The sequence below is a fragment of the Eretmochelys imbricata genome, chromosome 6 (assembly GCF_965152235.1).
Source record: "Eretmochelys imbricata isolate rEreImb1 chromosome 6, rEreImb1.hap1, whole genome shotgun sequence".
Lineage (NCBI taxonomy): Eukaryota > Metazoa > Chordata > Testudines > Cheloniidae > Eretmochelys > Eretmochelys imbricata.
In genome coordinates this window covers 57,143,543-57,164,380 of record NC_135577.1, presented here as the reverse complement: position 1 = coordinate 57,164,380, position 20,838 = coordinate 57,143,543, and the positions used below count along the sequence as shown (strand labels likewise).

At 45.0% G+C, this 20,838-nt stretch overlaps 1 protein-coding gene across 4 annotated transcripts in view; it reads right to left on the bottom strand.

The window, feature by feature from the left end:
- The window catches only part of ALKBH3 (alkB homolog 3, alpha-ketoglutarate dependent dioxygenase), a 55,130-nt gene extending 44,676 nt beyond the window's left edge, over window positions 1–10,454 (bottom strand). The window contains exons 1-4 of one of the 4 annotated variants that reach the window (XM_077818569.1): window positions 10,379–10,454; window positions 7,791–7,918; window positions 5,475–5,587; window positions 3,964–3,998 (exon numbers count right to left, since the gene is read on the bottom strand). In XM_077818569.1, the coding sequence (XP_077674695.1) occupies window positions 3,964–3,998; window positions 5,475–5,587; window positions 7,791–7,869 (227 nt within the window). In that variant the 5' untranslated portion in view covers window positions 7,870–7,918; window positions 10,379–10,454. Of the gene's footprint in view, window positions 1–3,963; window positions 3,999–5,474; window positions 5,588–7,790; window positions 7,919–10,012; window positions 10,047–10,130; window positions 10,286–10,378 lie in introns of those variants that run through there. The other 3 variants (XM_077818570.1, XM_077818567.1, XM_077818568.1) reach the window with 3 other exon arrangements.
- Window positions 10,455–20,838: the final 10,384 nt, after the last annotated feature.

Below are 20,838 nucleotides of genomic sequence, written 5' to 3'. Positions count from 1 at the left end.
TTATTTACTGTACAGCACTGTGCACATTTGCATGCCCACAGAGTCTAACCTATATAATGGTGAGAAAAGTGATATTTAATGAACCGTGTATTGCACATCATGACGTGTTTATGAGGACTGCCAAAGCAGTAATCCTGAAAGACCTGTGCAATACAGTACAGAGATTTAGTGAGGAAAAGGGCATTATATGAACTCTGTCCTGCTTGCCAGATTTTCATAATGGCAGCTGGGGACTCCTCCACCCAGACCCCCCTCAAACAGAAGTAGAACAATTGAAAATGGCCAGGTTTCAGAGTGGTAGCCGTATTAATCTGTATCAGCAAAAAAAAAACAAGGAGTACTTGTGGCACCTTAGAGACTAACCAATTTATTTGAGCATAAGCTTTCGTGGGCTAAAACCCACTTCATCAGATGCATGCAGTGGAAAATACGGTAGGAAGACAGATACACAACATGAAAAAATGGGTGTTGCCATACACACTATAACGAGAGTGATCAATTAAGGTGAGCTATTATCAGGAGGAGAAAAAAAATCTTTTGTAGTGATAATCAGGATGGCTCATTTCCAACAGTTGACAAGAAGGTGAGAGTAACAGTGGGGGGGGTGGAGGGGGGAATCAGGATGGGAAATAGTTTTGCTTTGTGTAATGACCCATCCACTCCCAGTCTTTATTCAAGTCTAATTTAATGGTGTCCAGTTTGCAAATTAATTCCAATTCAGCAGTGTCTCGTTCTTTTCGTTCTAATATTGCGACCTTTAGGTCTGAAATTGAGTGACCAGAGAGATTGAAGTGTTCTCCGACTGAATGTTATAATTCTTGATATCTGATTTGTGTCCATTTATTCTTTTACGTAGAGACTGTCTGGTTTGGCCAATGTACATGGCAGAGCGGCATTGCTGACACATGATGGCATATATCACATTGGTAGATGTGCAGGTGAATGAGCCTCTGATAGTGCGGCTGATGTGATTAGCTCCTATGATGGTGTCCCCTGAATAGATATGTGGGCAGAGTTGGCAACGGGCTTTGTTGCAATACGTTCCTGGGTTAGTGTTTTTGTTGTGTGGTATGTGGTTGCTGGTGAGTATTTGCTTCAGGTTGGGGGGCTGTCTGTAAGCAAGGACTGGCCTGTCTCCCAAAATCTGAGAGAGTGAAGGATCGTCCTTCAGGATAGAAAAGGAGTACTTGTGGCACCTTAGAGACTAACCAATTTATTTTAATATTTAATTAATATTCAGGATAGGTTGTAGATCCTTGATGATGCGTTGGAGAGGTTTTAGTTGGGGGCTGCAGGTGACAGCTAGTGGCATTCTGTTACTTTCTTTGTTAGGCCTGTCCTGTAGTAGATGACTTCTGGGTATTCTTCTGTTTTGACAATCCTGCTTGTCAATCTGTTTCTTCACTTCAGCAGGTGGCTATTGTAGTTGTAAGAACGCTTGATAGAGATCTTGTAGGTGTTTGTCTCTGTCTGAGGGGTTGGAGCAAATGCGGTTGTATCGTAGAGCTTGGCTGTAGACGATAGATCGTGTGATGTGGTCTGGATGAAAGCTGGAGGCATGTAGGTAAGTATAGCGGTCAGTAGGCTTCTGGTATAGGGTGGTGGTTACACGACCGTCGCTTATTAGCACTATAGTGTTCAGGAAGTGGATCTCTTGTGTGGACTGGTCCAGGCTGAGGTTGATGCTGGGATGGAAATTGTTGAAGTCATAGTGGAATTCCTCAAGGGCTTCTTTTCCATGGGTCCAGATGATGAAGATGTCATCAATGTAGCGCAAGTAGAGTAGGGGTGTTAGGGGACGAGAGCTGAGCAAGCGTTGTTCAGCCATAAAAATGTTGGCATGCTGTGGGGCCATGCGTGTACCCATAGCAGTGCCGCTGACTTGAAGGTATGCATTGTCCCCAAATGTGAAATAGTTATGGGTGAGGACAAAGTCAAAAAAGTTCAGCCACCAGGGTTGCCGTGACATCATCAGGGATACTGTTCCTGACGGCTTATAGTCCATCTTCATGTGGAATGTTGGTGTAGAGGGCTTCTGCATCCATAGTGGCCAGCATGGGGTTTTCTGGAAGATCACCGATGGATTTTAGTTTCCTCAGGAAGTCAGTGGTGCCTCGAAGATAGCTAGGAGTGCTGGTAGCGTACAGCCTGAGGAGGGAGTCTACATAGCCACACAATCCTGCTGTCAGGCTGCCAATGCCTGAGATGATGGGGCATCCAGGATTTCCAGGTTTATGGATCTTGGGTAGCAGACAGAATACCCCTGGTTGCGGTTCTAGGGGTGTGTCTGTGCAGATTTGTTCTTGTGCTTTTTCAGGGAGTTTCTTGAGCAGATTGTGTAGTTTCTTTTAATAACCCTCAGTGGGATCAGAGGTAATGGCTTGTAGAATGTGGTGTTAGAGAGCTGCCTAGCAGCCACTTGTTCATATTCCGACCTATTCATGATGAGGGGCCCTCAATGTATTTCTAAAAATTATGTATTTATTAAGTTCTCTGGATACAGCTGTACTTTCTTTCCTTTCTGTTATTACTCTATCACCCACTCTGAAATGGGAACTGTGAAGCTTTAATAAACAGACTGAAAGGTCAGCTACTTTCACGGCTTCTCTAAGTGCTTCTAGTGAAATGCTATTTAGTAACATCCTGGAGCAATGATTTCTCAGTGAATCAGGACAGAAAACTCTGCACGTCCCATAACAAGAGTACATTAAGTGGAATTATTCCCTCAACCACACCAGTGCTGGGCACCTTGGTACTGCACCTGGATTAATTTTCTGTAACCAATACCTATCTAGTCTAGTACATGAACAGCAGATGTAAAATTCCATAAAGGGAAATATTTACAATTTTTGAAAGAAATAATAAATGACTGGCCAAGTATCCTAAGAATTAGCTCTACAACCCAACTCTGAGGAACTGCCCATTAAGGAAACTCCTTTGACCCCAAACAAATCTCCATTCCAAAGTCTGTAATTTAATGATTGGATGACACAAGGAGACACACAAGGAATAAGCATATCCTGGGAATGAGCTCTCCATGTCACACTGGAAGATCATCAATGGCCTGAAGAACTTGATTACACAGGCCCACTATCAGTCTGATGGTGATACCTACTAACAGCTACAATTCTTCAGCACTCACGGTAAAAAGTGTTTGATCTGCCATCCCTGCTACTCGCACTAAACATGGGACAGATGTAGCCTGGAATTTTGACTGCATCTGGATCTGCCCTTACATCAAGAAGTTTAGGATTTCAAGTTGCAACTTCCAAAACAATTTATATTAGGGATCATTCCAGATAAATATGTTAACAAGGGAGAATTGACAATCACATACACAGCAACCTAACTTTGTTGGGAAGGAAAAACAGGTTTTAAATCTAGGGACCATCATCATCACCATTAACATACTGACCAAAGTATTAAAAATATACCTAACAGTTTACTTGATTCTGCTCCTGTTCTCAGTTGAAAAGCAAAGAAATTCTTCAGTATGGAGATGCCCCCAAACACACGCTAGTTTTGGATTACAAATCTCCAAATATACCCAACCTAACACCTTATCCCCATGTTACAAACCTGAAGCACAGAAACAACACTGTCATGGCAAAAGAATAAAGAGGATGGGAGAAAGCTGTGTGTGTTGATCCTACCTCCTTTGCACAGATCCAAAACCATTATGTATAACTGACCAATTATGTTACAAAGCCCCACTGTTCTTTCCTACTGGTTTGTACAAACCCAACAAAACAATTAAAACAAATGAAAAAAGATTTGGACTTTACTGAATATAAAATCTGTTTGGGATCAAAGAGTTGAGTCTGGACATCATATTTTGTACTGAAAATTCTTTCCACAGATATAGGAATTAGAAATGCAGAAGACCCATCTAGTCCATCCCACCATGGGCTGGGGGAGGAGAAAGTAACACAATGAGGGTAGCGAAGCCAGTATTATACTCACTCTATCACTCTTGGCTCTGGAGCTTTGCGTTCCACCTGACAGGCATCAAGAAAACCAGATAAGTACGTACACCAATGGGCTGACATGCCTCAGCTATACAGGGCTGAACTCCTAGCCCTGTGGTGATTGTGTAGATATCAAAACCTTCACAGGGGCTTTGATCCTAGTCCAGCTCCCACCTCCAATTTGGGATTTCAACACCTGCCTGCCCCTCAGTTCTGAAATGCTAATCAACACACAGATATATTCTCTGGCAGTTTTGAAATGGTGACAGTATCACTCTGAAACACCCACCAGCAGCTAGTACTTCTTTGGAGTCACCTGCTAATTACAGCAAGTAGGGCTAGCTAGAGGAGAACTGGTTTGCTCAGATAGCTGCTGGTCACCCACTGAGACTGGAGAATCACTTTCCCTGCCTTCACAGATTAAAAATCAGAAGCGACTCCCTGGAGGGAGGGGCTCAGCAATTCTCCAGTTTCAGACAAGCAGCAAAAAATATAAAGAGAGACTGGGCAGCAAGAGTTACTCGTCTAAAATACCCTGCATAGCTTGGGATGGTTGTCTCCTGTGAAAGCCAGAAGTGGTTTAATCTTTACCATTGCAACAGAAAGGAAGGGGAGGGGGAACAGGCGCTAACTTTTGTTTTTGCTGGTGGAGGCGTTCCGTCTTCCGTTTCACTGTGAGCCACATACATGCTACTGCCACCTATTGGTGGCTCACAGGTACTGAGCACCCCCCTATTTTTTTTGGATGGGTGCTTAATCCCCAGAGCACCCATGTAGTCGACACCTACGTAGTAGGGCTTAGGTCTAGAATGGAAGTCATCAGCAACCATGCTGTCCTGATAATCATTTCATTGTCTCAGTGAGACCAGCTTCTCTCCTTCAAGTAAATGTTGCTCTTGGAGGGCCCATTCAGCTAAACCGTTTTCAGTTTGCCTCATCATAGTAAACCTCCTTCCATGTGAGGAAAGCAGGATGTAGTCCCATTCAGAGAGCATGCTGGCACAGTTACAAGAAAAAAGTGAGGCACTGCCTTTTCAGTCTTACAGGGCTAAGCAACCAAACTCACTTCCCATTGGGGTGAACACATTACCCTGTAATCCCCTGGTATACCAAGGGGTAATGGTTGAAACTTGGATCGGACACTCCTCTGCCCATCAGAAATCAGGGGTTGACTATGCTGCCAACGAAGCATTCCCAGCAGGAGCAACAGGCAGAGCTAATTTTTCTGGCTTTAGACCAGAGTATTTTATTTGCTTCTGCTGAACAAAGTGGCACTGATTGGTAGAATAAAAATCAAAATATTTTGGGCCAGTTAAGATGGTCCTAGCTTTCTGTAAGCACACATGCAATGTCTTTGTAAAGTGTGTGTTCTAGAGGCCCCAAAAGCTTGGACTGAGATATTAGTATTCTTGAACTACACCTCATAAGACCAACTAATTTTAAAAATAAGCTGTTCTTCCACTTAACAAAAAGATGAGATGACAGGACACCCATCTACATTTTTACCTCTGCTGGTTCTTTAAACACAAATTGTTTTTTGGGTGGAAGCTGCTCTCTTCTCATCCAGGTCTGATCAGTGCCCACTGACACAAGGTTCCTCGCCGCAGAAGCCCCAGGAGCTAAGGCAAAGAAAAGATCAGGCTCAAGCAAACTAGTGGGATCAGCGAAATGAACATCTCACTATGTGGCAAACCCAATATTCTTGTAAGAGACAACTAACGGAATCACTGTTCAGTTTTCAAGGTTTCCCCCCTTACGCCAAAGTTTTAAAAAAGAGCAAGGGAAGAGTCAGACATGTCTTTAATAATCATTAAAAGCACCTAAAATCTAGGACAGGAGCATTTTTAACTAATTTATAAACTGAAGTAAATAAAAATTGTTTCAACCCAATTGACAAAAGTGAGTCATTTAAAATCATAGTGGCCATTGTTTGTGTTAGACTATGGTGAGGTAGAAGAGGCTTTCCATCAAAGAGCTCACCCCCCTATGGTGCTGAAAATATGAGTGGTGTGACTTCAGGGAATATTATGATTCTACTCAAAAGATATTTAGGAAATGTGTTTATTACATACCCCAAAAAATCTACACACCAGGGGACTGAATTAAGGGGATACAGGCAACTTTAATTCCAGCATTTCCTATCTTCTGAGCACTTCAGTTTGCAATGCTCTTAACATTTTTGTATGTGTAATTTTCTAAGATAAAAAAACAAACAAACTAAAAAAAGATAATTCCATCACAGTCTGGAAGTATAATGTAGTAAAATCTCATTCTATGGACAAGTTAGTGATAGCAAAGTAAGGTGTCATTTTAATTCTGTAGATTTTTACCTCTCAAATGACACTTCCCTTACCTTTCTGTCATTAACTGGCCCACAGAATTACACATGCTCTCACACTTCATGTAGGAAGATACTGAGCGCCCCCACTCTGGTACTAGTCATCAGCAAGACTGGAACCCAGATACCCAGCACAGACCACTACAATTTGTGCTACAGGAGAAACTGGTAATAAGCTGTGATCCTCAGTATGAATCAACCACGAGTGGAAGACAATATACATTGAGGTGACTTACATAATTAGTTTTTTGCAAGCATAGGAATACTGGGAATCAGGCATCCTGGATTCTATTTCTGGCTCTGGAGGGGAGTATGGACAACAATTATGGAGAGCACAGCTAAACACAGATTTGGTACATCATTCTAAAAGGCAAAGTGGCTGTGAAGTAGACTTGGGTCTACCATTTTGGAGACCTGAATTCTACTCCCAGCTTTGAAGTGCCCTTGTGCAACCTCTCAGTCATCCCATCTTGAATCTGGGGAATTAGATTTGTCTGCTTGCTAAGACAGCGATACAAAGACTTTCTTGATAATAACGAGTGTGAGGAGCACGGAATTATTAACACTAGTCAATGGAAGGTCTCCTCTTGCACACCTTCCCCTAGGCCAAACGGCATTTTGTTGCTGCTGCAGCATTGTCCACCAAGGCAGGATCTCTAGCTCTATGCTTAGTATCCACAAAGCTCAGTGGAGGTAGGGAGCAGCCTCAATGCAGACAGAATGTACAGAGATTTTAAAAGAAAGACTATAACAAGTCCTACATGTGAAAATGGAGACTTTCCCTTGCTTCTAAGTCTGCAAATCTCAGTACATATCTACAGGGGTAGCAAACAGACCTCTCTCTCACCTCAGGACTATTACCTTACCAAATTTCAAGTTCTTATTAAAAGCATGAAAATACTAGAGCGCCTCAAATAAATTGCTGGGAAAAAAAATTAACACTGGCAAAACTACCCTACCTGTTTTCCCTAACTTCTTTCTCAGAATGGATGAACCATTGTTCTGAAATTTAAAGATAGATAAGTGAATAAATAAAATCGGCAAGAGGCAGACGGCAAGCAAGGAAAGTTTCAGTCTTAGTGTTACAAGGTGGCAAAGTTATGTACTAGAAAAAATACGGACTTCTAATGCAAAGCATTACACAACCCAACTACAGGTGTTCCTATCAGCTCTCCCTAGAATACTAAATGTCTGGGTCACAGATGAGCAGTAAGTCTTTATATAATTCATTTCCTCAAAGCAGCTCAACTCAGCTAAACTATAGTATCAATTCTCATGGAAATTATAGCTCTCTCCAATATTCCAGCTGGGCTATTTGAATCAAATGATGCGTCCAGGATCACACAAGAAATCAAATTCATTCAGGATTAGAATACCTCTATAAAATATTAGGAAAAACTTAAATAATTAAAATTATTTTAAAAAAAGACAGGAGAAAAAATATTAACATAACCGGGAACACAAAGAAACACACAATATCTTGCCTGCATGTGAGGCTGCTCTGCTCTTAATAGGTCCAGCCCAGCCACCCTGTACTCTGGCTCTCTGTCTTTTATCTTCCATGCTTTTTCACAGCATCTTTCAGCACCTTAGACTGTGTTTCACCTCTCCCCTGTGTTTCAAACATAAGAAACAAGTTGGTTACGCATTTTAGAGCCAAGTATTAAAATATCAACTGAGTTTATGGAAACACTTTTCTAGTGAGCTGGTGCATTACACTTTATGGACTTCATCACTTGCCTTATCCCCACAGGTTAATTTGTTCCAAGGCTTGCCAGGGCTGAGCCCCCACACCTCTAAGCTTGACAGTTCATAGCCCCAGCAACCTCTGGGCTTGCTGCATCAGTTATGAATGTAAAAAAATTGCTTGAACCCTAGCACCTAATTTTCTTGAGCCCTGGTACCTCTTTCATTACAAATTAAGCACGGCTTACCTCCCAACAAAACCTGCACAGGCAGACCTCAGTAATTCTGATTTCCTAAAATGTCCCTTTCCTCACTCTTTACTCATTTTCTTACACTCTTCCCTGGCCCTGCTTTCTAATCCATAAACTCTACAGGGAGATGACCTATACATCCCCACAATGGGGGAAGAAGGGGATTTTATATCTGAGTAGCGTACTATGCATGTCCAGACATTCCACACCTTTTCTAGACAGAAAGCAAGACAGGCATCTGTTTCAAATATGTGGCCATGAAAGCCTTCCTTTAGGTTAGTACATTTCGCAAACTGGCTAGCTGTGTCAGAATATCCTATAAACAGAATTTATGCAGCCCTTACAGATGTTACTTTGCACCGCCAGTCTAATGACATCTATGTTGCCATAGTAACTAGAGTACCTCCTCAGAGAGGAAAAAGAAATATGAGGAGGGAGTGAATACACAATGCTAAATAAAACCAACAAATGGCTGGGCAATAGGCCGTGCCTATGTTTAACTACACAGTAAGTTTTGCTTAACTGACCCTAGTTTTACTATGCAGCACCCAGAGCACCAGAGAGGCTAAGTGGGCCCATCTGTGCATGGGTGGGAGAGCGTTTGCTTTCATGTGCATGGAGGCGGAAAGTGAGTGTGTCTGTGCACGCCCAGGTGCACGGGAGTGGTGGTTGGTGGAGAGGAGTGTTGGAAGGGAGAAGTAGTTGTGTGCCTATTGGAGGCAAAGGGGAGGTTATGTATGTGTCTATGCATGAGGGGGTGGAGGAGAGGGAATAAGTACTGGTGGAAGTGTGAGAGCATGCATGGGCAGTGGTGTTAGAAGAATTTGTATAGTGGGGGTGCTGAAAGCCATTAAAAAAACCTGTAAACCCAGTATATGATGGAAACCACTTCAAGCTAGGAGGTGCTCCCACACCCCCAGTTCCAGCACCCGTGTGTGTGTGGGGGGCGGGGATGAGAAGAAAGGAAATGAAGGGAATTGTGTGTACAGGTGAGGAGGAAAATGGGGCAGGAGTGTGAAAGGAGGTGTGTGGGGGTTGCAGAAAAGGGCATGCGGCAGTGGGGAGGGGTGCAGAGGAGAGTGGGCATGGGGTGGCAGGGGTGTGTGCGCAGCAGAATTTGTGCATGGGGCAGCGGGGCAGGGTGCAGCAGAGGAAGGGGTGCGTGGGGTGCAGCAGAGGAGGGGGTGCATGGGGTGGTGGTGAGGGGTGCAGAGGAGGGGTTGCTTGGGGCAGCCTGGGGGTGCAGCGCAGAAGGGTGTGCATGGGGGCAGAGGACGGTGGTGCAGGAGAGAAGGCTGTGCGTGGGGGTGTGGGCAGCAGACGGTGGTGGTGAGGGGTGCAGGGGGAGGGGTACGTGGGGGGTGCACCAGAGGAGGTAGTGAGGAGGGGGTGCGTGGGGCAGCGCAGGGGGTGCAGCAGAGGGGGTGCGTGGGATGGCGGTGAGCGGTGCAGAGGAGGGGGTGCGCGGGGCAGCCTGGCGGGTGCAGCGGAAGGGGATGAATGGCGGGGCGGCGGGGGTGGTTACAGATCTGTCATCACGAGTTTTGGGAGCGCAGCGCTGGATGAACGCGGCGTGACACTGAAGTAGCGAGGCCCGCCAAGCCGGGCCCGAGCTCCACCCGCCTTTGCTCCCTTCAGGGTTTTGCGGTTTCCCGCAGGGAGATGCCCCCAGTCCGCGCCCACCGAGGGGCGGCATCTGTCCCCCCGACCCCCACTGGGGACAGCGCCCGCGGCCGGCTGGACGCGGGGTTAGCGCGGCGGCGCCTCACCCTGCCCAGCTCCGCGGCGATCCCAGCCCCAGCCCCAGCCCCAGCCCCGCTCCGCCCGGAAGCTGCCGCCGCCGCCGCCGCTTCCCCGCGCACCGCTTCCGCCCTGCCCAGGCCCGACCTTAACCGGCGGCGGCTCGGCCCCGCCCAGGGCCGGGACTGAGGCGTCTCTCGAGTGGCCAGCCGGGGCCAGTCAGGCGCCCTGAGCCGCTGCCGGGCCCTCAGAGGCAGCTCTTCCCTGCGCCCACACCCCTGCAGCCCGTAGGGGCTCCACGCCCTCCCGCCCCCTCTTTCAATGAAGCCGCTTCTCCCGTCACACCCCGCTGGCGCTGCGGGAGGCTAGAGGCGGGCTGCGGCCGCGGGCGGTACCTGGCAGCAGTGCCCGGTCACAAGCCGGGTTCCCAGTGCTCTTTGCTGGGGTAAACCACCCACAATTCTCCCCTAAAACCCCCCCCGTAGAGCGGAAACGAGACGTTCGTTTCCCCAGCCGCAGAACGGCGTGTTTTAGTGTCCTACAGCAGAAGCCCCTGTAGCCACGTTTCCAGTACCCAGCCCCCACCCACCCGGGCTGAGAGGGGCCTCTCTCAGGCAGCTGGTGGTTCAATTCATCAGGATAAGGGAGGCTCGGATAAATAGGGTTCTGCTGTAGAGATTTTTATTTTTTCACAAAATGTAAAGATGCCCCGTAAAAATTCACAGCCATGCTTTTCAGTCGCAAACGCATTTCTATGATCCCTAGTTATAACTAGGACCCTACCCAATTCACAGCTATGAAACACACATCACAAATAGTGAAAGCTGGTCTTTTGCGTGCTTTTATATTATACTTCACAGAGGGAGACAGGATTTCTCAAATTAGGGGTCCTGACCCAAAAGGGTTCATAGTATTGCCACCCCAGCTCTGAAGGTAACGCCCTTCCAGCAGCAGCACAGAAGTAAGGGTGGCAATACCATACCATGCCATCCTTAGTTCTGGGGGGCTGCTGAGGGCAGCTCTGCCTTCAGAGCTGGGCTCCTGGCCAGCAGCTGCCACGCTCCAGCTGCGAAGGAAGCAGGGCCCCCCGCACCAGCACAGAAGTAAGAGTTGTATTACTGCAAGCTGCCCCCAACCCCTTCATGGGTCAGGACCCATAACGTTACAACACCATGAAATTCAATATTTAAATAGCTGAAATAATGAAATTTACAATTTAAAAAATCCTATGCTCATGAAATTGACCAAAATGGACCATGAATTGGGTAGGGTCCTAATTATAACTCATTCATTCTACCCCAGTAACCATGATCAACTAGACAGCCCCTGCTATCCCAGCCACATCCATTTCCATAGCCCAGCAACAGAAAAGGAGAGGTGGAATGGACTTCAAGAGGGCCTGAAACTCATCACCCTCACACTCAGCCACAATTATTATGCTAAAAAACACTTATCCGCTGGGGTTGGGATGCTGAAGAAAGAATAGGGTACCCTAAGCCCTGTAGCTGCAGCCTCAATGGTATAGAGCACAGGTTCCCATCCATCAGGTGCCCTACCCCCAACTCCTACTGAACTGGTGGTGTAGGCCCCTAAGTCCTAGCAGCTAATTATCACCTGATCTATGCTAGAGGCTCACCACCTCAGGCCAGGGCAGCTCTTGTTGTTTGTACAGCAGTAATCATGCTGCTGGCTACTAAATGCCAATGATTATTTCCAGAAGGCAGTGAGCATGGGGGATTGGGGCCTCAGTACCCCATTTCAAAAGTCCAGAGCTAGAAGTAGTTTCAGTGCTGCTCCTGTATTTCCTTTCCCAGTGCTGCCTCAACTAGATAAGCTATTTATGTTCTCCACAGAGGGTTACAGTTGGGGGGTACTGCAGCCAGTTTTAAGTTTAGACTAACAATAGCCTTGAAGACGTTATTAGCCTCTGTCTCTTTATCCTCCTTTTACAAAGAGGGAAATGATGATCCTGACGCATTAGTCATTTGTAAAATGCTTTGAAGATGAGAAAGGGCTGAGTAATGATTCTTCGCTATGCCACATGCATGACTATATGCCTACAGATAGAGCACTGACCGCTCACGAATCCCAGAAAGGATGAAAATTGGCCTGCAGAAAAATTAAATGGTTAGAACAAAGGAATGTGTTTCATGTTGACAGTGGTAATGCTAGTTACAGAACCACAGCTCTATTTATATTTTAGCGGAAGGATGGCTCCCCATTCTACCTAGCACAATGGATTTGGAGAAGAATTCATTCTTATGCAACATTTTGCTGATACTAAAAATATGGTTACACATCTGGTCCACAACTTGTTCAAAGAGAGGTATTGTACATGTCCATTCTACTTTAGGTGTCCCTGCGCAAGAACTGGATAACTTTTTCCCACTGTGGTACCTGTCGGGACAACACATGCACCCTCTACCCACTTGTGTTGCTTGTCTAGAGAATAATGGGATAGAGCTGCCTTGAGCCATCTCAGTTCCTTCCCATAGCAGAAGCCAATGTACCTAGCAACTATGATGCAAATGAAACAAATAGCAGCAAGGTATACCCTGAATGAACTGACAGGACAGTTTTCAGATGAAGGTAGTCCAAGATAAAATGAATAGCAGCCATGGAAGGAATTCCTCTATCAGGACCAAAACGAAAACCTTTTCCATTTCATAAGGTCTGTATATCTTGTAGAAGACTTTCTGGTATTCAGAGGAACACTCTGAACTGTGGCAGAACAGGCAGACTCTTGACAATCTAACCACTTAGCATCTGGGCAGTTTGATGCAGACTGACAGGGCTGGGATGCAGTCTGGCCACGACCTTGTGAGACTACATTCAGATTCAAAGGGAGGGGAATTGGATCTCAGAAGTTCAACAGACTGAAAAACTATGTTGACAAGGCCAGGTTGGTGCTATTAGGATTAGACTGGCATGGTCCTGTCTGATGTTGGCTAATACTCTGGGCACTAAACAGGATTGGGGAAAGCATAAACAAGCTTGCCCTTTTATAACATCAGAAAGGCACCCATTATTGACCCAGGGCTGGGGTCTCCTGTCAAACAGAATCTGTTCTAGCAGGTGGCGAACAGGTCCAACTCTGGTACATTCCATGTATAAAAAAATGGACTTTATGATTCCGGATCTGAGAGAGACTTGTGGTCTCTGATGAATGACCTACTGAGTCTGTCTGCTGGTGAATTCTGAAATCCCAGGAAATTACATGCTTTCAGCAATATCCTGTTCTTCATGCAAAAATTCCAAAGGCCCAATGCATTTTGGCAAAGGGGGTTAGATTTGGCCCTCCTTGTTCATTGAGGTCAAAAATCACCACAGTGTTGTCTGTGAGAATCTGCACGGAGCAGCTGGCTATGTGAAGAAGAAATACTCAACAGGCCAGGCATATAGTCCAAAGCTCCCAGATCCTGATGTGACTGGTGAGATCCTGATGTGACCACAGACCCTGAGTTCTTAAATTTCACAGAGGTGCCCCCCAGCGATGTAGCATCTGTGACTAGAGCCCCTGAAGGGAAGAGTCAGAGCAAAGGGAACTCCACGGCATATTTTGGCCTAGTCCATCCACCAGTTCAGGGAGGACAGGAGAGTTGAATGTACATGAGTGAGCATATCCAGCGGATTTCAGGAGGGACTGTTAACTGACTTCAACCACTACTACGTGATCAAGCTGAAGTCACATATGCACAATCTGCATACTGAGTCATGTATGTGGTAAGCTGACATGTCCTAGTAGTCTCAGGCAGTTCCTCATCACTGTGGGGATGCAGTGGCTCTTGGGAGAGGCCAAGTGTCTAGTCAGAGCCAGAGAGAGACCCTGAGTCAGCCCCCCTCATGAAAAATTGATTTGTCTTTGAAGGCCCAAGGACTGGAAGAGAGACTGATCCCTCTGCCCCCTTTCTTGCACCTGCTGTCCGGACTGTCCATGGAGCAACCAGTCATCCAGGAATAGATACACTGGGCTGCCCATCTTTCAAAAATGTGCTGCCATCACTGTTGTGCATTTTTTGAGAACTCGGGGGGCAGAAGACAGGCCAAGCAGAAGGTCCATGAACTGATGAATCTCTTCTATTACAAATCTTAAGAACTTCTTGTGACTCTGGCGTACAGCCACATGGAAGCATGCATCCCTTGAGACAAGGGCACCAAACCGGTCATTAGGAGACAGGTCTGAATAGTCGAGGATAGCGTAACCATACCTTTTTTTTTTTTCTTCTTCTTCTTCTTTTTTCTTTTTTTAAATTGGTTGAGATTTTGCAGGTCCAGAATAGATTTGAGACATCCCTTGGCCTTTGGTATGATAAAATATTGGGAATAAAATCCCTCCCCTGAAGGCAAGGGGGAACTTCCTGCATGGCCCATAACTGCAACAGAGACTGTACTATTTTAATCAGTATGGGCTTGTGGGACTGGTCACTGGAAAGGGACAGGGAATGGGAGGCATCTATGTGAACTGTGGAGTATATCCCAGTTCCACTGTGTTGGAAACCCACTGGTCTGATGTGATCCAACCCTTAGGAAGTGGAACAGCCTGCTGCCAAAGGGAGGGGAAATCTCCATGAGAGGTTCACTGTCCTCAACCAAGAACTCAAATAGACTGCTTTGTGGTGGAAGAATGTCTAGTGGTAGCAGATGATGGAGAAACATGGGGAGGCAGTCCCTTTTTCTGAGACCCCTGAAATCTCTTGGAGTAATTAGGTTGCCATAGTGGATAAAAGGGATCTCTTTACTGGACAGGAGGACGAAAATGCTTCCTCTTCCTCTACAGCAGGGGTATAAATCCCTAAAATCTTCAGAGTTGTCCTGGAATCTTTTAAGAGCCTTGTCAGTTTTGCCAGAAAAACTTGGGCCTTCACCAGCAAATCTTTTATCATCTGCAGCACTTCAAGCAGAATTCCTGATCCCTGGAGTCATGAAACACAATGCATAGTAATGGTCATGGCCATGACTCAGGCTGTTGAGTCTGCATTGTCTAGTGCGGCCTGTAAAGAAGAGTGGAGAACTGGACAATGCTCATTAATAAAAGCCTTAAACTCCTCTTTTGTCTCCTCTGGTAATTTGTCCTGAAATTTAGACATTGCATCCAAATGTGAAGAGTCATACCTGGCCAGTAACACCTAGTGATTTGCGATTCTAAATTGTAAGCCAGATGAGGAGTAAACTTTTCTTCTAAATAAATCAAGTGTTTTAGCTTCTCTTTCCTTGGGAATGGATTTGTTCATTAGTGTCTTGAATTTTCATTCACAGCCACCATCATCGAGCACCACGGGTAGGATGTGAATAAAGTTATTCACGTCCTTGATACCTCTTTTCAGGGCACTTATCTGTGGGCACAAAGTCATCTCATTAATAGACAGAGCCATTCTAGCTGGACCAAAAGAATGCAAGATGTCCACAAGCCAAAGAGGATTATCTTGCACTAATGCAATCTGGATCCTCGGAGTTAGCCAACCTCTTCATGAGCTCCTGGTATTCCTTGTAATCATCAGTGATTGGAGTAGATGACCTAGATACAGTAGCTTCATCTGTGGAGGATGAGGTGGTACTCACTGGAGGCACGAAAATATCTGTCTGGTCCAGTGGATTAAGAGCTCAGAAGGGAAAAAAACTGGAGCTGGAGTTAAAACCTCTCTCACCTGATGGGTAGCAATTTCAGCAGAGAGGATGGTTCTGGCCAGAGACCGGCATCCAGGTGGAGATCATGTGCCAGCATCCATGAGGACAGGACAGTACCCATAGGTGAAGAGCACCTGGATGGTGATCTTGTGCCAGCATCAGCACCAAAGATGGTAGCAGACTGAGAATAGCACCTCAACCATCTTGGAGTTTGGTGCTGAGGAAAAATTGCCCTCGAATCTGGGGGAACTCAGAAGGGTAAGTGCTGCATCTGGTATAGGATTGTGGCCCAACCCCACAATAGTGTTTCTCTCAATCTGTGTGTGTCTCAGTGCCAAGAGCACGAGCTGTGCATTGAAGATAGAGGAGATATATGGATGGGTTGTAGAAAAGAATTTTGATCTGTAGGAACTCTTTCAGAATCAGATTAACAGTCCACTTTAAGGTACCAGGGCAATGTAGTACTAAAGGAATAGGTGAACAGGGTCATTGCCATGAGATGATAGTGGTACCAACAAACATTCAAAGGTACCAGGTGTTTAGCTTGGTGGACATCAACACCACAAGTTGATGGAACTGACATGGTGAATTTCTAGACACTAAATTTGGTTAAAATTCATAAATCACAGTACAAGATCTAAGACTTTCCATATCCAAGTCCATGCCTGTTAATATGTAGGCTATATAGACCTTCTTTATAAAATTAATGGTTATTACACTAATGGCTGTCCTGTATAGGTATATTGAATAACCCAGAAAATTACAAAGTAGCAATCAAATACTCAATACAGGTAACTCCTTCAGTTAATTTCTCTCTCTCTCAACTCTCCTCCCCCACCCCCCGCACAATAAACTAACATCTGTGAAGTTGTAGACAGACAACTTAGATACAGATGTGTGCCTCTATAAAACAATTGGGTATATTTGGTTTCAAGTAAGTCAGTGGACTCAAAGATTTAAGCAATCCTGAGAAGAGGTTACTTGTCAGCAAGTTGCTCAGGAAGGTAACAAGGTTTCTAGTTACTGAGGTCTTCAGGGAAAGGTTTATGAAAAACAACTTTTCAGCATAGGCAGAATACAAGCAATATGACCAGGATACATTTTATGTTTAATCCATTTTACTGGAAGTGTCTGTCTATACTTAGCATATGCAGTGTTGTTGTAGCTGTTTCTCAGACCTGAAAAAGTGCCCAGTGTAAGCTCAAAAGTTTGTGTGTCACACCAACAGAAGCTGGTCCAATAAAGGATATTACCTCACCCACCTTGTCTCTCTATAATTAGAGTGTCTTTTCACCTCAGCTGGGAAGTTGCTTATCCCGGATGATTCCCAACTGATGGGATAGCCTGGATAATGGGTGTCCAGCAGAATCCTCAGGTTTCTTCTACCTTAATTCTGTTTAAGTACATCTCCTGCAGGCAGTAGCTTCCTTCAGGTTCCATCTGACTGGTCTCATGTCAAGAAAATCTGGTTTTTGGCTCTTCAGAACCATATTCTTCAAATACTCACTTGTTCAGGAGGATTTTTCTCTAAGATAGTTACCATAGTCTATAGGTTAGTGAAGATTAAAAAGGATGAAAGTTGTTAGGTATACTGCAGTAGAAGAACTTTTAAAAGGCTCCATTCTCTGTGCCCTGTTCTCGGTAAGTCAGAGATACAGTAGTGTGCTCTATACCAGTGGCTTTCAACCTTTCCAGACAACTGTACCCCTTTCAGGAGTCTGATTTGTCTTGTGTACTCCAAGCTTCACCTCACTTAACTACTTGCTTACCAAATCAGACAATAAAATAGTGACAGCACACTATTACTGAAAAATTGCTTACTTTCTCATTTTTACCATAGAATTATAAAATCAATTGAAATATAAATATTGTACTTACATTTCAGTGTCTAGTATATACAGTGGACATAGGCTGTATAAAATTTTAGTTTAAACTGACTTCACTAGTGCTTTTTATGTACCTGTTGTAAAACTAGGCCAATATCTTGAGGAGTTGATGTACCCCCTGGAAGACCTCTGCATACCCCTAAAGGTATGCGTACCCCTGATTGAAAACCATTGCTCTATACCAGAGATGGGTAAACTATGGCCTGCAGGCCACATCTGGCCTGTGGGACTATCCTGTCCTGGCCGGGGAGGCTAGCCCCCAGCCCCTCCCCTACAGCCTCAGCTCGCCATGCTGCCAGCACTCTAGGTGGTGGGGCTGTGAACTCCCGCTGGGCAGCGTGGTGGCATGGCTGGCTCTGGCCAGGCAGCTGCCAGACATGCTGCTCTGAGCAGCATGGTAAGAGGGCTGGGAGGTTGGATAAGGAGCAGGGGATTCCATGGGGCAGTCAGGGGACGGGGCGGTTGGATGGGATGGAGGTTCTGTGGGGGGGCAGTCAGGGGATGGGGAACAGGGGTGGTTGGATAGGCGTGGGAGTCCTCAGGGGGCTGTCAGGGGGTGGAGGTGTGGATAGGGGTTGGGGAAGTCAGGGGACAGGGAGCAGGGGAGGTCGGATAGGGGGTGAGGTCCTGGGGGGTGGTTAGGGGCAGGGGAGTCCCAGGAGGGGCAGTCAGGGGAGTCCCAGGAGGGGCGGTCAAGGGACAAGGAGCAGGGGGGGTTGGATAGGTGGGGAGTTCTGAGGGGGGTAGTCAGGGTGCAGCAAGTGGGAGGGGGCAGAGGTCAGGCTGTTTGGGGAGGCACAGACTTCCCTACCTGGCCCTCCATATAGTTTTGGAACCTCGATGTGGCCCTCAGGCCAAAAAGTTTGCCCACCCCTACTCTACACTAACTTTTCAGCCTTTCTAACCTTCAGGGTAATTTTAACAGTTAGAGCAGCACAGTCTCTGAATTGTGTGTATGTCTCCCTTTTCTCCTGCTCAAAACTGGTTTGTCCATTCTGATGATTTTCAGGACTAACTCCTCTTTTACAGATTTCCATTAGGTGTGTTGATAAGGGGAATCTCTCCTCTACTATTTAAGATACAAGAAGCCACTCATCCTTCTGGAAACTTTTCAATGGTAATTTATTATATGTTTTAAGACATTAAAAAAAATCTTAGTATTTCAAACTTTTCACCATTCACACTCGGGAAGCAGGACAACCCTACTTTATGGTAGTGACTTAGGCTTCTCTTTCTTGCTATTAAAAAGAGCATTTCTTGCAAGCTTCCCCAACAGATCAGCCAGGTAGAACCACCGCCACTCCTAACCTAAGGCAGGCATCCTTTTCTGCACATTGCCAGGTGTGCATCAGTCTGCAATGCCTATGCAATATAGGATGGCTGAGGGAAACAAAGTGTTAACTTCCAAGATCTTGCTGCTCAGTGTTTTCAGTCCTTCTGCTCACATTGCTCAGGCAAGGAGCCTGTATATGAGCTTCACTCCTACCGCATTCTCCTCTCACTTCATTTCTCTTTTGTTGCCCAGTGTGATCATACTTTCCTCCTCCCAGTTTTCATTTCATATCAATTAAGTGGCAATTGACCATTCCGAACCTACAATCCAATAAGGATGCTTTCATTTTTTTTTTTAAATAAAATTTTGGACCAATTGTAACTTTCAATATGTGGAAAACTTAAAAGGGAAACACTTAATGCATCTTTTGTTCTATTTGTTCTCTGTAAATTTATGTAATGCTCACTTGGTTTTTAGAAGCACTGAGCACCCAACAAATCCCAAGGCGGTAAGGGGAGCTGCAGGTGCTCAGCATCTTTGAAAATGAGGACACGTAAATGCTTTCAAAAATTTTTACTAAAAAATAAAATCTTGCTGTTTTGTGGCACTAGGGCTTCATGGTGAATGAATTTATCTGCTTAAAAAGAGATCCAATTCCCCAATTTCTTGCTGGGACTAGGTAATGGACATGGAGTTTGCATGTTTGAAAAGACAAGTTTGAGTAAATGCTGACCCAGCCTTGTAAAAGTTATGAGAACTTACACAAGATCTACCTGGCCATCCTTATAATGAAAATATTTTTCACTTGCCTGTACAAGAAACAGCATTCGCTCCTGTCAGGGCAGAGAACAAGAAGTTTGCAATGTTACCTCTAATGCTAAAAGTCTCAACTCAGCCAAAATAAGACCAAGCATTTGGTTTCCCAACAATGCAAAAAAAAGTTTAGAAAACCCTCTGACGCATATGTACATAGTCATGAGTTTTTTTAAGTGCTAATTACCTTTTGGTCCTAGACCATGCCAGGCATCACTATAAATGCTACTGCACTGATTGAGCCACTAATCTGCCTTCCAACTACATTATTGGATTTCCTGTGCCTCTTTACTTCTGGTTACATTTTTGCCATCCACTTCTGCCTTCTGAAGACGAAACATGTCTGACCTGATTGAGTACGTGTGTAATTGTCACCATCTAGTGGTACCCGTGCACTGCTACAGTTACTGACGATTCTTTAGAACAAATGGTAGAGGCCTTTTAAGGCCAAAGTCACAGATTCTATCTCCATGTTACAAATTTGCATCATAGTAATTGTGCTGTCCATATAATTATTGATTTTTTTCCCCCTGTGGAGACTATGTTCTTAGACCTACCTACCGTGTGACTGACCTCACTTCTGTTCCATCACCTCACTCAGAAAACAGGGAGGGCAAATAATGCAAGAACTGGAGTTATGTAAGTTATAAAAATAATTCAGAATATTCATAAAAAATTAAAATGAAAAAATGTAGTGCAGAAAAGGAAAGTTGCCTTATTTTTATCTCACTTCACAAACTACTGTACATGCACAGGAATCACTTCAATTACAGAAATGTAGCAGGTTTTAAAACAGCAAATACAAAGCACTTTTAGAGAGGACGTGGAGAAGATGCCCATCTTTAGCTGAATACAGAGAAGAGATTTTAGAGAATCAGAATGTAATTCCTGGGCTGCAATTTACGATGCTGGTAACGTGCTTAGTACTATACAATTCAAAAACTGAACTCTCTGCTTGAATGTAAGAGTTCTCTTCCAAGTTAGCACTCTCTATGCAGCAAGCTTCGGTCAAACTAACAGGAACACACGCAGGAACGTGAATTATTTCCCTTTAGTGGTTTACTTTGATATAACAAAAAAAACAACAACAAATGTCACTTTTAGTTGTCATTCTTGACAAGCAGGAAGCCATAGTAATGGAGTTCTTTTTGGGGTGGGGAAGGATCATTTCAAGTGTTGTGTTGCCCTGTATACAAGGCACCAATTATCATTTGAACGAAGCAGGGTAAAACATTTAAAAAAGGAAACTCAAGAGTTA